The 15,403-nt window shown below is 47.6% G+C and overlaps 6 protein-coding genes across 6 annotated transcripts; 3 read left to right on the forward strand and 3 right to left on the reverse strand.

The window, feature by feature from the left end:
- Positions 1–439: 439 nt before the first annotated feature.
- Positions 440–1,422, forward strand: N7478_005742 (Bax inhibitor-1 family protein; the record flags this gene model as incomplete). The annotated part of the gene is made up of 3 exons (XM_056921956.1): positions 440–586; positions 663–733; positions 828–1,422. The coding sequence occupies 3 exons, from the start codon at positions 440–442 to the stop codon at positions 1,420–1,422; spliced, it is 813 nt and encodes a 270-aa protein (XP_056779993.1).
- Positions 1,423–3,130: 1,708 nt separating this feature from the next.
- On the reverse strand, positions 3,131–3,865 carry N7478_005743 (uncharacterized protein; the record flags this gene model as incomplete). The annotated part of the gene is made up of 1 exon (XM_056921957.1): positions 3,131–3,865. One exon carries the CDS (start codon positions 3,863–3,865, stop codon positions 3,131–3,133), a length of 735 nt encoding a protein of 244 aa, XP_056779994.1.
- A 729-nt stretch (positions 3,866–4,594) lies between these two features.
- N7478_005744 (uncharacterized protein) lies at positions 4,595–6,373 on the reverse strand (the record flags this gene model as incomplete). Its single annotated transcript, XM_056921958.1, has 5 exons — positions 4,595–5,386; positions 5,438–5,666; positions 5,731–6,025; positions 6,153–6,235; positions 6,309–6,373. 5 exons carry the CDS (start codon positions 6,371–6,373, stop codon positions 4,595–4,597), a joined length of 1,464 nt encoding a protein of 487 aa, XP_056779995.1.
- Positions 6,374–6,685: 312 nt separating this feature from the next.
- On the reverse strand, positions 6,686–7,793 carry N7478_005745 (uncharacterized protein; the record flags this gene model as incomplete). The annotated part of the gene is made up of 3 exons (XM_056921959.1): positions 6,686–7,342; positions 7,426–7,667; positions 7,742–7,793. 3 exons carry the CDS (start codon positions 7,791–7,793, stop codon positions 6,686–6,688), a joined length of 951 nt encoding a protein of 316 aa, XP_056779996.1.
- Positions 7,794–9,353: 1,560 nt separating this feature from the next.
- N7478_005746 (uncharacterized protein) lies at positions 9,354–12,325 on the forward strand (the record flags this gene model as incomplete). Its single annotated transcript, XM_056921960.1, has 3 exons — positions 9,354–9,898; positions 9,959–12,221; positions 12,284–12,325. The coding sequence occupies 3 exons, from the start codon at positions 9,354–9,356 to the stop codon at positions 12,323–12,325; spliced, it is 2,850 nt and encodes a 949-aa protein (XP_056779997.1).
- Positions 12,326–12,863: 538 nt separating this feature from the next.
- N7478_005747 (uncharacterized protein) lies at positions 12,864–14,883 on the forward strand (the record flags this gene model as incomplete). The annotated part of the gene is made up of 3 exons (XM_056921961.1): positions 12,864–13,598; positions 13,655–14,242; positions 14,299–14,883. 3 exons carry the CDS (start codon positions 12,864–12,866, stop codon positions 14,881–14,883), a joined length of 1,908 nt encoding a protein of 635 aa, XP_056779998.1.
- Positions 14,884–15,403: the final 520 nt, after the last annotated feature.

Consider the following 15,403-nt stretch of genomic DNA (forward strand, 5'->3'; position numbering starts at 1 on the left):
TACATATAATCTGATGACTAGCTAGACTTATTTCTTTATGACTGTATATACTTTCGGATTTAAAAATTTATTTCATTTTCCAAGTCTATTTCGCCAGCTTGCAAACAGTCCACGGATAAACAGACGTAGACAGTAATCTCTCGCTGGAAGTAAGGGTCTTTCAAGTTTCAGGAGTCTTGAAAATAGCCAGTCAAATCTCCACTAGGAGCCGCAAGGAGCTCGCACCGAGCCTCTAAGCCTCCACCCAGTGTAGCCATTTGCCTGCCTTATCGTGCCGATAAGATCACACGTGATCTCATTGAAACGTCACATGGTCTCCACCCCCCATTGTCATCTAGGCGTCAACACTTCTTTCTTAAATCTCATAACTCGTCTGTATTCCCACCAAGGCAGAATTTAACCAAGAACTGAGATAATCGAGTTTCAAAACTTGAACATCATGGCTGCGAACGCTCGATACGAGCCCGCCCCGCAGCGGGACTCCTTTGAAGATCAACAATACACCCAAGCACCTCCATCTTACCAGGCCACAGCTCAGCCTGCGGAGCCTCGATCGGAGGATGACAACTTGCCCGATGACTTTAAGGTATGCACTTTATCATTTCAGTATATCCTGGTATGTGGTAAGAACCGAAAGCGCTGACAGTGATCTCTTGCTATAGTTCGGTGGCATGGTGGCGGAAGGAACCATTGACATCCGTATGCAGTTCGTTCGCAAAGTGTACTCGATCCTGTAAGTCTACCAGTATCCGCTCTCAGTATTTACATCTCTACCACTCCACCGACAAGACAAGCGTATCCAAGTCCAAACTAACATAAACAACTAGGACCGCCCAAATTCTCCTCACAACTATCCTCAGTTCCATCTCATTCTTCAACGAATCCTACCGCATATGGATCCAGTCCAACTTCTGGCTGATGATCCTCTCTATCTTCGGCGCTCTCGGCTTCATGCTCGCGACATTCTGGAAGAGAAAGTCTTACCCGTCTAATCTCCTCTTCCTTTCCGCCTTCACCATCACAGAAGCCTACTCCATCAGCGTAGTGACATCATTCTACGACGCGCGAGTCGTCGTCCAAGCTCTCGTCCTTACACTAGGAATCTTCTTCGCCCTAACTCTCTTCGCCTGCCAAACGAAGTACGATTTTACGAACTGGATGCCATACCTCTTCGGTGCACTGTGGTTCCTGATTCTCTTCGGCTTCGTCGCGGTGTTCTTGCCCTTCAGCAGTGCCATCGAGACTGTCTACGGTGTTCTTGGCGCTTTGATCTTCTCCGGCTACATCCTTGTTGATACGCAGATGATTATGCGCCACTACCACGTTGAGGAGGAGATTGCGGCGTCCATCTCGCTGTATCTGGATGTGCTGAACTTGTTCATGTCTATTCTGCGTATCTTGAATGGTCAGCACAATAACTAGATGCTTGGGCTATTATCGAAGACTATGGTATCTGGTATTCTGATGAAGCTAAGGGACTGATTACTAGGGTTGGAAATGATGCGGCTCCTTGGAATAGGGAGCAGGGATATTGAACTTGGGGTGTCTCCTTTTTCATTTTTATTCTTTCGTTATCTCGTGAATTGCTGTCTATAACTAGGGCCAGTATTTTATTCGGCAGCTTTGCTCTCAAACTGATTACTGTTATCATATTTCATTTTTTGGCCTTTTCTCGGTTGGTCTACATAGTTACAATGATACCTTTATACAAATTGATCAACAATAGCAATTGTCATTAATCTCCGCCTGAAGATAGGTACAAATCTGGGATTTGAATAGTACGAATGAGCGAAAAGCTAACCAAACATTTTGGACGCACATAGGTAAATATGAGCAAAGCGAGCGTTAATCTTGGGCGCATGTTAAGTGGGAGAGGTTGTCAAAAGCCCTGTACTTTCAAGTTTCCCGAGAATTTTGAAGCAATACTGATCAATCAAAAGTTTGCTATCACCGAGGACAAAAATGCCAATTCGCCATTTGTAACAGGAGAGTGTTGGCTTTTGCACTGTCCCAACCGTCGTAAGGTGCCATATCTAGTCTAGTTCGGAAATCTTTTCTGATGTACTCCTTGTCTACAAATGTGAGCTCAGAACCACGAAATGCAGTACAGCACCAGCACTCGATAGTACAGTATCCTTTCCCTTTATTCCTTTCTACCAGGTGCCTCTTTTCACAACATCCACAGCCACCACTGCAGCATCCGCCTTGATCTGAGCAATTTGTATCATTTTCTGTCGCATGAACCATTTGACATCACACCTTAGACTGCGATAGGCGTTTTTGAACGGTAATGGCAGTAAGGACTCTGCTCTGTACAGATCGTGCTCCTTTCTTGCGTACTTTGCTTGAATATCTCCAATTTCCTTGTTTGCTTTCTCAAGTTGATGGACAAGGTGAGTTTCTCAGTGAGCCCAAGCCTGAACACCCTCAAAGAAGTATCGGCAAACATACAAGAATATACTCTCCTATAATCGTAATTGACATAACCAGCCCACCACTATTTACCATACGGCAGGCTCTTCGCCATAGCATAAAGGGCCAAATGCCAGTGTAGCATCAATTACGACGGGTAGCAGATGGAGATGAAATGCAAGATGACTCGGAACACTTCCATTTTTAGAAATTATCTTTCACAAGCTTTATTCTTTAACTTTACTTAGTTCGGCACATTTTTGGTAAGCAACATTACCGTGACAATAGACGGTACTACTTACTTATTGCCCTACTAGTAGTATATAGTATACGCTGTAATACATACTATTGTAGAGTGAAACAACACCTAGACCCATCCACATATCCTGAGGGTATTCCGTCTGCGAGCCAGGAGCGTCATCTGCCAGTGGGGGATAGTAGAAATACCGCGATAGAGACCGTAGGGTAGTCCGAAGGAGAAGATCTCTAAGTTGCTAGAATAATCTAATCGCATCTTAAATACAGAATCACACCGCTGTAGCAGGACATCACATTCACGGTGTATCGCATTCCCCATTACACACCTCCCTCCTAAACCATTGACCGTCCCTGGGCGATGTCTGAAACCCTCAAGACGAAAACAAAAGACAAGAGCCGCAAAGATCACTGTCTTTATTGAAGTCTTCAGACTTCTGTTGGGAACAAGTGAAGATTTCATTCAAAGTCGGAGAGATTGAAGTTGTTCAAGCCCAGTAAGTTGTTTTCCACTAGGTAAGCCGCACATAGCAAGAATAATAGCAACGCTTTCTGACAAGGCGTAAACATCTCCTACATAACCAAGCTTTCCGTCTGCAACATGGCCTAGCGCAACTGCTGATTCACCTAAAGGTCTCGCTTCCGACGGATCGACGGCGTATGGATGCGAGGTACAATCTGCAGTATACCACGCATCTGAAAAGGCGACGTTGTTGAGAAGCAATGCCCGTGTAGTATAACGTGCAGGTAAAGCTGCAGCTAACTTACTCCCAGTTGCCGCCTGGTTGACTGTCAATGTCGCCCCAACAACGTTGGTTGTGTTCCATGAGAGTCCCGCCTGGGAAAAGAGGACCTTCATATCGGCAGATTCGGCATATTCAGGGTACATTCCCATAATAATAGCTGAAGTGCCTTCGCGTACTCTATCGAGGACCTCCTGCAATACAGGGAAGTTCTCTTCGACAGCCAATGTCTCGGTTGTACTTATAACAATTGACGGCTGCTTCATTTGAAGGGACTTTATAGCATCAGATGGGGAGGAAACGGTCATAACTGATACCCTCAAAGTCAATTCGTCCAAAAGTTGTTGGTAATAGGGTTCATCATCCGTGGGCGGGGGAACCTCTTCATACGTGCTAGGGGGAGGCGTGATCCTTATTATAAGGACCGATGGTTTGGGGTCGTCAGTAGACATCATGATGGTCGATTTGTATGACTCCCAGAGGACCTCTTCTGGATAATTTTGTCTCAATGGGCCAAGTGTAGTTGGGTTGAACAGAGAATTGAGACTCAAATGATGGTAAGAGCCAACTTCGGGGCTAATGGTTATTTAAATCAAAGTCCAAGTAGTTCTTTGGGTCATAAGGAAAGCAGCTTACTACGTTTACCCTCCTTTGTTTCCATGTGTGGCGTGGACATTGAAAAGGGTTTGCTCAGTGAACCTGAGCATGAGTCTTGTGGGCGGGCGTCATTGGCTTTTGGTGGTATTTCAATACCGTCAAAGGTACTGAGGAGGCTTTGTTCCAAATTATATAATATACGATAAATTAGAATAGACAGTAGGCGGAGAGCGAAAGGAAGTAAGTGCACTGTCAGGGATTCCTGCGTTATACGTAGCGATAGATACAGAAATTCAGAGGAAAGAGTAACAAAGGGAAAAGAAAGAGAAGAGACAATCAATAATATGCTCCAAACGCCTAACATTGCAGCCGAAAAAGTTATATGCGATGATCCTCATGAGTTAAACTTTGTGTAAAGAAAGTACGCACACAGAGGAGGGAAAACGAGATCTAGAACGGTCATCATGGACACATTGACACGACTATGTAGTACAGTCGGCAAACAAGCAAGGCAGTAGATAGTGAAGATAACCCAGGTATTGAGTGTACACAATATATGGTAGAAGTAGCGACGACGAGCAAGTTCTTCAGTGCGACGCACCGAAGAATGTGTTTGTGATTAGACACACAACCATAACCACCAGGCCATACCCGGCTAGGCCCAAGCTTAGCCGGCGAAGTAAGGATTTACGCCAGTGGCGTGTGTTGAGACGTAGAATACCACTTTCAGTGAGAGATCGAGCTAGGGAACCTTCGCCCTCATCATCAGCGACATCGTCATCATCAGAGATGTCATCTGCAGCCTCGTCGTCTTCTTTCAGAAGGCCACGGTGGGCAGGTGAATCTGGTGCGGAAATTTTATAGTAAAACAGTCCTGGGAGGATAAAACTGATACTTGTGCTGCCAGTGCTGCCAACGTAGGCCAAGACAGCCTCGAGGGATGAGACGGTCATAGCCACCAAGTAACTCAGGATGAGAATGGTGGTGGTGATTATCGAGAAGCGAATATCACTCATTGGCTCTGGTGTTCGACTTCCACGAGGTCCCAACAGAGGATGTCGATGAGGAGAACCTTCCGTACGAGGAGATTGAGACTTAGGGCGCCATTTCAACACGGCATCGACCGAAGCTCGGCATGGGTGACACTGTAGTGGGTAAGAGAAGACGACTAGCATAACAATCGCTGCCCGACCAATGGTGGCATATACGCCTGGAGGATACATTCCGACGATATTGCCACCAACGTTGTTGCCAAAAGATAGGTAGCCTGTGACAGCGACAAGGATATAGGTTGCAGCCGAACTGCCTATGCTAGTCAAGACAACGCCCGTGGTTCGAAAATGGCTGTTGTTGGCGATTTCATTTAGAATCGAGAACATCTAGACAAATAATTAGTGCCGGCAATGTATAAAGTTGACATCAATCCTTACATTCTGATGGCATGTAAATGCGAAAACGATGACGGGAAAGCTGCTCAAAGTTGGAATTGGTCCTGCCCAGTGGCCAACTCGAATCGGGCCTCGATCAGCCATTGTATCTCCCTTAATGAAGTGGTAAAAAACCAGAACGACTAGGTATGCCATCGATACGAGAGCCGCAATACTGGTGTATTTCAAAGAGTCCAATCGGCGAAGATACGAGAGAGGGATAACAATCAACCTATTGAAGCAGACCTTGTTAGCACGATGATCGCAAACCAGAACACCACTGAAGCAAAACTCACATGAACGCAGTCACCCAGAAATGGCGATCGACCAAGAAGTCATAGGATGGATCGCCGCCCACGAATCCCTGAACCACCCCGGGCATGAGATCACCGATAATGATGAGATAGCTCACACCAACACCAAAACATTTGATCGCGATAGCAGCATCAAATACCACAGCCGCATTGGGGTATGTTAGTTGTGATAGTGCGAAGAACGAAGCACTCCCCCGGTCGAGATATTGCGCGCATCGGGACTGAAGGTAGAGACCGAATCCCGCGGTGACGCCCGACCACAAAATGACGAAGATACCTAGCACGATTCCAAAATGGGACATGGCGAGTGGCATCGCAAGCACACCGGCTCCAATAACTACATCAAATACCACGGTATCAGTAACTTGTCGTCTTCTCCGAGTAGGCGCCCAGATTCCACTCACTTGTATTCACCAGATTGATCACACTGCTAGCAAAGCCAGCCTGACCCGCGACATTACCAGCTCGTTTACCTCGACTTCCATGTCTAATTCAAAAATAAGCGTCAGTTCATCGGTCTTCATGACGTTCTTTGGGGGCCACCTTTCGGGCCAACTCACCGTCGAAGACCATTTAAAGACGGACCGGCAGGGCCAACCCCGACAGTCGCCTCCTCTTCTTCCATAGCGGTGAAATCGACTCTGGTCTATGTAGTGATCAAGTAGCAGGCACGAAGCCCAAAAGCGACCGCGACCAGCGGAGCCGCACTGGAAGATGTATTGCTGGAGAGAGATGTAAAGAGGAGAAGAAACGTCGTGGTGGCCGAACCTTATCAGCGCAGCCCCCGATTAGCTCCACACCTGACCTTCTCTGCCCGCCTTAGCACTTAGCACTTAGCACTTTGCGAACCTCCGCTTTACCATACATGTGCAGATATTGCATCATAATATTCATTTACCGATGGCGTGCTAATGGCTAATAAGTCTTACTGAATTATTTACAGTTTTGAGATTCCCCAACCCTCCTGAGCCAGGATGCCGAAACTCTCTTTCTCTACGGCTGCATGGTCTGAAGCCGTGTTACCTGGCCGGGTGCCAGGTCCCTCGTCATTAAATTGCAGAACCTCTCGCACAGTCTTTGACACCTCAAAAATCTTTCCACCTTGGACCGAGAACTGCTTTCCTTTACCAGATCGATCTCCGATGACTTCGCTCACTTGATCCTGCTGCACCAACGCCAACATTACCTCTCCTACTTCTTCGGGAGTAACCCAGGCGTCTGCGCTCTGGTCTACCATCTTTAACTTCTCGGGATGGTCTGTCCATAGAGGAGTCTTAATTACTCCGGGCGCTACCGCTGTAACACGGATGCCGAGCTCCTCAAGTTTACCTAACGAGCGCACCAGGCCATTGATGGCGTGTTTTGTAGCTGTGTAGATGGGAGCTGCGAACGCCGCGGTTTGTCCAGCAATGCTAGAAATATGCAAAAGATGCTTTGGGCGACCGTTCTTGCGGTACTTCAGGAAATGCGCAACCGCTAATTGACTTGTGCGGATGGGATGGGTGACATTGATGTCCAGTAGAGCGTATCGACCTCCTGCAGGCGAATCTTTGCTAGCAGCTGTTCCAGGCGGCCGCCAAAAGTTGCTCCAGTGCTATAAAACAGACAAGACGATGTTGTTAATAAGTTGTCTCTGTTGTTTCATGTCTTTTGTATTCTTTTCGGTCTGTCACATACCGGCTCATATACTCCCGCGCCCGGGCAAACAATGTCGATTTCACCAAATTCCTTCTCTGCCACTTCAAACATGCGTTCGAGCTGAACCCAGTCCGTGACATCCGTTTCCTGGAAAATAGCTCGCCCAGAGCCACTGGAATGCTTGTCGACTAGTACTTTAGCCTCGGGGCGTAAAGCCAAGTCTGCAATTAGGATATTACATCCATTCTCTACCAGTAACTGGGCGAAGGCTAGGTTGATCCCTAAGTGACCAGAGATATAAGTACAGGGTTTACAGAGAGCGGTCTCATGTCTCTAATTAATATTGGCGACATACCGGAGCCTGCGCCAGTAATAATGGCAGATTTGCCTTGGACTGAGAAAGCCATTAGGATACGTAGTAGACTTAGGGGTGGGAAGAAGCGTGGAAGATTTCAACGAAGCAAGTACGCTGGGGAACCCCATTTTTATAGCTACGACCCTGTGGAACGCCGTGTGATACACCGGCATATAGCCACATCATAGCCGTTTTACAGAAGAGGGGGTGATCGTGGGGGTTTAACCGTGTGGAGCTCAAGTAAGTTACAGGGTTGCTAACAAGTCCCAAAGCGCCGACACCGGTATTCTAGCCGAGATCCTTGTAGTTCTTTCAGCTTCAATTCTGGGTCTGCGTAGCCACTGACCCACCAGAAAATCTGGATCCTGAATAATCCCAGTGGAATTTCTCTGTTGTTCTTCCTAAATCCGTGGGATGGACTTTTGAATCGTCATACGCCCGTCTGACTTTGCCTTTGGTGTGTACGAAGTATAGAAAACGATTGGCGACACCGACACCTAAATATTCATCGTACGAGAGTTATTCTTTTCTAGCTCAAGGTTCAAGTTTAATTTTTAACATTGTGTAACGTTAATCCATACTACTATTGTATAAGCATTATTCCATCGAATCAACATAGTCGGCGCAACCCCGAGTGTAAAGATCGGCAAATGACTTCATAGACACCATCTAATGCGCAACATTTTCCAAATTTGTCAATTTAGCCGAATATTTATGCATTATGCAGTTGTTCAAGCCGTAGAAGGCCGTATTGAGCGTTTATAATCAACCAAAAGTATAGGTCTTCGGTATCTATAGTGAACTCGTAAGTAAAATTACACTTCCAAGGTTTTCATATGCGAACTTTGATATGGACCCCAAGAATGACGACGCCTGCCAGTGGTACGTACTAGTAGTACTAGTATGTGGATTGTTGACAAGGGTCTTGGGCAATAGTTCGCATTCTAGAGACTTGGGCCTCTATAAACTTGAATATTTTAGGTTCCTCCCCGCCTGTGTGACTAGGATACTATGCAGGATCTGCGATGGGGTCCAAGGACGTCTGGACTACCTTACTCCAGCGTCCCTACTATACTACTGATCTCTTTTGGGTTTAGCTCATTCAAGTTGGTCGCTCTCTTGAAATGGCCTTTATGCCGCTATATAAAGCACACCACTGACATAGCATCGGATAGTGATAAGAAAGCACAGGGACTTTCAATGTTGTAGTGATTCCCCAAGGACTCCGAGTCTCTAGCCCTGGGGATAGTGGCGATATCCTGATCCATTCTCCTTAACCTCAGACAAAACTGGCAGGGGGTTGTATATGTAGTATACGTGTCCCGGGAGGACAAAGCTAGTTTCCAACAGCCCTGGAGGCCAGTGGAACGCTAAAGTCTGGAAAATTCATTAGTAGACCTCTCTATCTCAAAAATAGCAAGAAATATGCCCCTGGTCTCGAGACATCTTTTGCTGATAACAAAGTGAATGGTACAGGAGTTGAACAAGTGCTAAGTAGTTATCCTGCCCATTTAATTGGGTCCGGGGAGAGATCACCGCCCGCGTTCCGCCCAAAGCTCGACAAACACACCTTCGTCCAAAGTGGACCTGTCAATGCTCGCTCAATAACAACATGCGGCTCCAAGCGGCCCTTTTCCTCGCCGCGTGCGTATCGCCCGTAGCGGCCATCTTCCGTGATGAAGTCAATCACATCGACTTCCATCATGCCCTCCTCGGTGCCCCCTCGCCCGATTCGACCTTCTTCGTCAAGCCATCCTCCGCCTCAAATGCATCCCTCCTCTACACGATTTCCGACAAATCAATCCTAGGTGCAATCAATCCTCGCGATGGTGCGCTGCTCTGGCGTCAGGACATTTCACCGTCGAGCGCTGCCACTGGGGGGGCCAGTCTCCTGCGCAGCTCTGATGGGAACAATGCTGTTGTCAGTGCGGCTGGACAACATATCTCGTCATGGACCGCCCAGGATGGCAAATTGATTTGGGAGAAACAGTTCAAAGATGGTGTGGTTGCGGACATTGAACTTTTGGAGCTAGAAGAGGCCAGCAAGACATCTGGCCCCCGGGATGCTTTGGCACTTGTTGATGGCGAAAGCGTTGACTTTGTGAGACGATTGGATGGAGCAACTGGAAATGTTAAGTGGGAGTACAAGGATGAGAGGTTAGTTCTATCTTCCTAAGATGCTTATTTGGGGACTCGATTATTGATATGTGGCGATAGCGGGGATGTTGCGTTCCAAGTGTCATCTTCCCCAACAGAGGTTTTCTACATTTCGCTTCAATCGGCATTACTGAAGGGTCACAAGGTTAAAGTCACTGTTTTGGACCCCGTGACTGGGCGGCAACTCCGTCAACATGTTCTGAATTCCGAGAATGATATTGCGACCCCAGAATCCGTCCTCTTTGTAGGCGCAAATATCGCTTCCCCCTTGATTGCTTGGGCGGATAAAGCGCACAAGGCCCTGAAAGTCAATATCATCGGTACAAAGCAAGTTCAGACGATCAACATCGAAAACGCTTCCGGCCATGAAATTCGCCAGATCACCATCCATGCCCCCCACAAACTCAACTCCCTTCCCCACTTCTTGGTCCATTACGTGACTGACAATGGCGCATGGGCGGAGGTTTATCACGTGGACTTGAAGTCTGCTGCTATCACAAAGGCCTACTCGCTTCCATACTTGCAGGGTCAGTCTGTAGTAGCTACTAGCAACATTGACGCCAATGTATACTTCACCCGCATTACCGAGTCGGAGGCTGTTGTGGTTTCTTCCGCATCCCATGGAATTCTGGGTCGCTGGAATATCGAGAACCCCCCCAAGGAGCTTGCCCTCTATGCAGTTTCCGAGGCGATAGCCAAGGGAAAGTCCGTGGTAGTCCGTGCGGCTATTCTGCGAGAAGCCGGAGCCTGGGATTTGATTCGCAATGGCCAGACTGAGTGGGTTAGACATGAAGGTCTGATCGATGCCGTGGCTGCTACATGGATCGAGGCTCAAATCCAGGAAAACCTGGCCCACGAGCTGGAGGTCGAGGGACATGAAAGCTTGGTCGGTGCATACACCCACCGGGTGAAGCGTCATATTCGTGATCTTGAACATCTTCCTCAATGGCTCAAGAACCTCCCTCAGCGAATTATCAGCAGTGTGCTGGCCGATGAAGTAACAAACCTTGATAGCTTTGGTCTGGCTAAGTCGGTCCTTATCGCTACTAAGGGTGGCCGTCTTTATGCATTGGACACTGCTGAACAAGGAGCTGTTGTGTGGAGTGTCCAGGTGGAAGAAACATCCCAGTGGGATGTGAAATCTATCGTAACTCGACCTGGAGAGGCTACGATTTATGTCGGTGATGGAAGCTCTGCCACTGTCAATATATCTACGGGCGAAGTCACTTCTCGCTCCGCACCTAAGAATGTCAAGCTCCAGTCAATTATCTCTCTTGATAGCGAGACAACCATCGGGGTTCAGGAAGACGGCTCATTGGCTACCGCGTTTGAGAAGTCTGAAGAGCTTCTGGTAACAACCAGCGCTGATGGCCGTGTTTTGGGATGGAGCGGAAAGGACAACAAGTCTCCCTTGTGGGAGTTTGTGCCCCCATCTGGCCAAAAGGTAATCCATGCCACCTCTCGCCCTGCTCATGATCCAGTTGCCTCGATCGGCAAGGTGCTTGGTGATAGGTCCGTCCTGTACAAGTATCTGAACTCAAACCTTGCCCTTATCACGGCAGTGAACGAAAAGGATCACACTGCTGGATTCTATCTTCTCGATGGTGTATCTGGCAATGTGCTTCATGCGACAACTCACGACAGCGTTGACACTACTCAGCCTATTGCGTCAGTCATGTCCGAGAACTGGTTCGCCTATTCTTTCTTCGGCGATGTTCTTGATGAATCTTCCGCTAAAGGTTACCAACTTGTGGTTTCTGAGCTGTATGAGTCGTCTATCCCCAATGACCGTGGTCCCCTTGATGCGGCAGGGAACTATTCAAGCATCCACGGCAACAGCGGCGACAGTCTCCCGCTTCCTCACGTTATCTCTCAATCCTTTGTTATTCCCGAGCCGATTTCCCACATGGCCGTCACCCAGACTCGTCAGGGCATCACCACTCGTCAACTTATCTGCACTTTGCCAGAGTCTAGCTCAATCATCGGAATTCCTCGACCAGTTTTGGATCCTCGCCGCCCTGTCGATAGGGATCCAACCTCTGCCGAGGCAGAAGAGGGGCTTTTCCGTTACGCCCCGCTCCTAGAATTCGATGGCAAGTGGTACATTACTCACGCACGAGACGTGTCCGGTATCAAGACTGTACTCTCCCAGCCTACTCTCCTGGAGAGTACCAGTCTGATATTCGCATTTGGAGGCGATGTCTTTGGAACACGCGCTACTCCCAGCCAAGCTTTTGATGTTCTTGGCAAAAGCTTCAACAAGTTGCAGCTTGTCCTCACTGTAGTAGCCCTGACAGTGGGTGTCGCATTCCTAGCCCCAATGGTAAGTCTTGGCTCCCTTTGATATACATGCATGAAAACCTTTACTAATAATTTGTTTTTTAGGTTCGGAAGAAGCAGGTCAACCTGCTGTGGAAGGCAAACTAGATGTTTGTTTCTTCAGTTCACGAATGCATATATTTTGACGTGATTTTTATCTAGGAATGTAATCTATAGTTTTTATTTGCCTTTAAAATTTCTTTTCATGCATAGATCTCAACTAAATAAGTTTCTGGAGTTCATTTTAGACTAGCTACGTACATGGGACACGGCCAGCGTGCTTGGTCCCGGTGCGCAACTAGAGCGCAGCTAGAGCGCAACGAGAACACATCGTTAGGTGTGGCGGCGTGTCGATCCCACCCTCATTTTACTTTTCTGGAACACGCTTAGCGTATGCGAGTGGCGTGTTATCTTATTGTTATAGGCTTATATCTTGGATGCCAGTCGTCATCGGAAACGGTTAAGACTACACATTTTGCATTGTTATGGACCCCTTCGAGAGCCTGACAAGAAATGATAAGTAGCGATGAATCCTTCGCTTCAATCTTTAACTTATCGCTCTTCCTCTCCACCTAACTATTTTTCTCACCTTGAGCGAAGCTAGCTCCAATTACCCTTTGAGCCGTCAATCAACATGTTGCTCAAAATGGGACTACCAAAAGTTCTTGGCTTTGGCTCAGAGGCTCTCCACGCCTACCGTGGCCGCTCCAAAGGCGTACCCAAACAACTTGAAGACGACACAGGGACCAGAATATTGCCCCCTGGGACCTATGCGCCTAGCTCTTATTACGGAGAGAATGGCTCAGAGCTTCCTAACGGATATACCGCGGAAGATGGCTCTTGGATCCCAAGCTATTTTTATACCCCCGATGGGTCCTGGATTCCGAATGACGCTTACCTTCCTGCTGATTTGGTGCCACGAACTCCAGAACTTGAAACATTCGGTACTGATAGCTCTAGTGGGAACTCAATAAATAGAAATATGCCGGTAGAGACTGGGCTTGATTCGAAAGGACAGGACCATGATGGTATTGATAACGACGAAGCCGTGTGGCAGCTCGATGATATAGCTGAGAGTCTACAGCCTCCAGGCTATGAAGAGGCCATGAATAAAGAGACCGCGAATGATGAAAATGAATGCGAGCAAACAGAAGATGCAAAGATCAAAAAGCGAGAAAAGCTCGTCCGCGACCTAATTAATATTGTTGAGCCAGCCCCCAGCCAGATACGCCGTCTCCCTTGTGCAGTCATCATTCCACAACGTCGTCCCGGAAAGAAAGATCGAGGTTTCTGCCGAGCATACGCACCTATACTAGCTGAGAGTGGCATTGACCAGGATACATTCTTACAATTTATCCAGAGCTTTGACGTGGCCAGCAAGGTATGTGTGGCCATTCTGCTCAACCCATGTAGACCCATCCGCTCACCTCTCGCCAGGCCAATCCATTGATTGAAGTTACTTTTATTGCCGGTGGGATTTTAGGGATGGTCCCAAATGCAACCGCCGCGATTGCCGGTGCGATTGTACAAGTCGTCGCGGGAACTGCCAAAGAGCTGCAGGCGCGCAACCGCGCGAACACTTTCCTCGACCGAGTCAATCAAGAAATATTCATGCCTCGAGGCTTGGTTGTAATGGTCATGGCATTCGAGGATGACAAAAAATTAGGATTTGCAAGCCTAGGCAAGCTGTTCCAAACTAAGAAAGTAGATATCAATGACCCTAATGCAGGGGATGTCAACCAAAATGAAATCAATCCCTATGATCACCTTACGGATGCAGCATTAGCCAATAACACGCCCCAGATGGGCGAAGGATGGTGGAAACGGAATATGAAAAAGATCAGAGAGACAGATGGCAAGACTACAGGAGATGTTCAATTGCCCGAGTCTGCTCCGCTGGTCTATCCCTATCTCGATGCAGTGTTGGGACGAAGTGGAGAGCCACCACAGGGATTTAAGAAGAAAATGGGCGCTGCTGGTGAATGGGTTCAAGATTATATGGATAGAAAGTCTCATGCTGATTTGGTACGAAAAAAAAGTCAAATATCGCTTTGTACAACTAACTGCTAACAGTTGAATAGGAGCAAGAGAAGCCAGGTACTGCTCTAGCGATGTCCGCTGATCAAAGAAAGCCATTCAAATCTCGTTTCAATGACCCCAGCCATCCTGCAAATAGTGGATCACTTATATCTCTTGTTACAGGTGGTGCCATAGCCATGCCCGATCGAAAACAAATGATGATGGATAAGGGCAAAAAAGGATTCCGCATGTTGAAAGGCGAACAAGAGCCAGCGGAGAACCAACAACAGCAAAATAGACGATGGAAGAAAGCCTCCAGTGGAGGATTGATCAAGACAGTGATGAAGATGAAACAAGACGACATCTTCTATTTGACCGTGATCAACATGCCCACGCCGGAGGAGATCGAAGCCGCAAAGGCTGAAATGAGAGAGATGATGGTCGATTTCCCTCCCGAAGCTCAGTCAGCTGTAGACACAAAGATGCCATACAGCCCTGACGATCTTTACCCAGCCCCTCTTAATATATCAAAGCTTCCATCGGAGAATATTGTTGCGAAAGCTCCTACTGAACTCCCTGCTGAGCTCACTGCTCCACCCGTGGCCATTTCACAAGCTTCATCGACTGTCGTCCATGAGCAGCATTAGCAAGCTGCAGGATCCCACTATCCTCCTGAATGGAGTCACAGCTCTTGTCCTAAGGTTCTTTCATCAGCGCAGCAGCAGACTTCTCCTCCATATCCCGGAGAGTATGCCCTCCCCAATCATTCTTCGTTCCAGCCCTCTTGTTAGATATACACAACTACCCCAGACACTATTATTTAGGCTCAAGGAATGGAAGAACATTTTACAACCCTTTACCAAAACGCCTTCATTACGGGTGGGCAGGTATTCTAGTTTTCCATCAGTCGAAAATATGTGAAATGGGGATTTTTTCCACTGGTGGCTGTATTCCTCCGTACCAGATCACCCCCACCAGTGTTACTATACCTTCCCTCATCCACCCCATCCTAATAATCTCACTCCAGCTGAAATATACATATATATCACCACCCACTGACCTCTCCTTTTCTATTTCCTATTTCTCGTTTCCCAACTTACCTTCCATGCATCTCCCATGATCTTTCCATACATTTTCCATTTTCCACCTTCCCTCTTATCTTCCCTT

Source organism: Penicillium angulare (assembly GCF_028827245.1).
Source record: "Penicillium angulare strain IBT 27051 chromosome Unknown utg000004l_segment0_segment0, whole genome shotgun sequence".
NCBI lineage: Eukaryota > Fungi > Ascomycota > Eurotiomycetes > Eurotiales > Aspergillaceae > Penicillium > Penicillium angulare.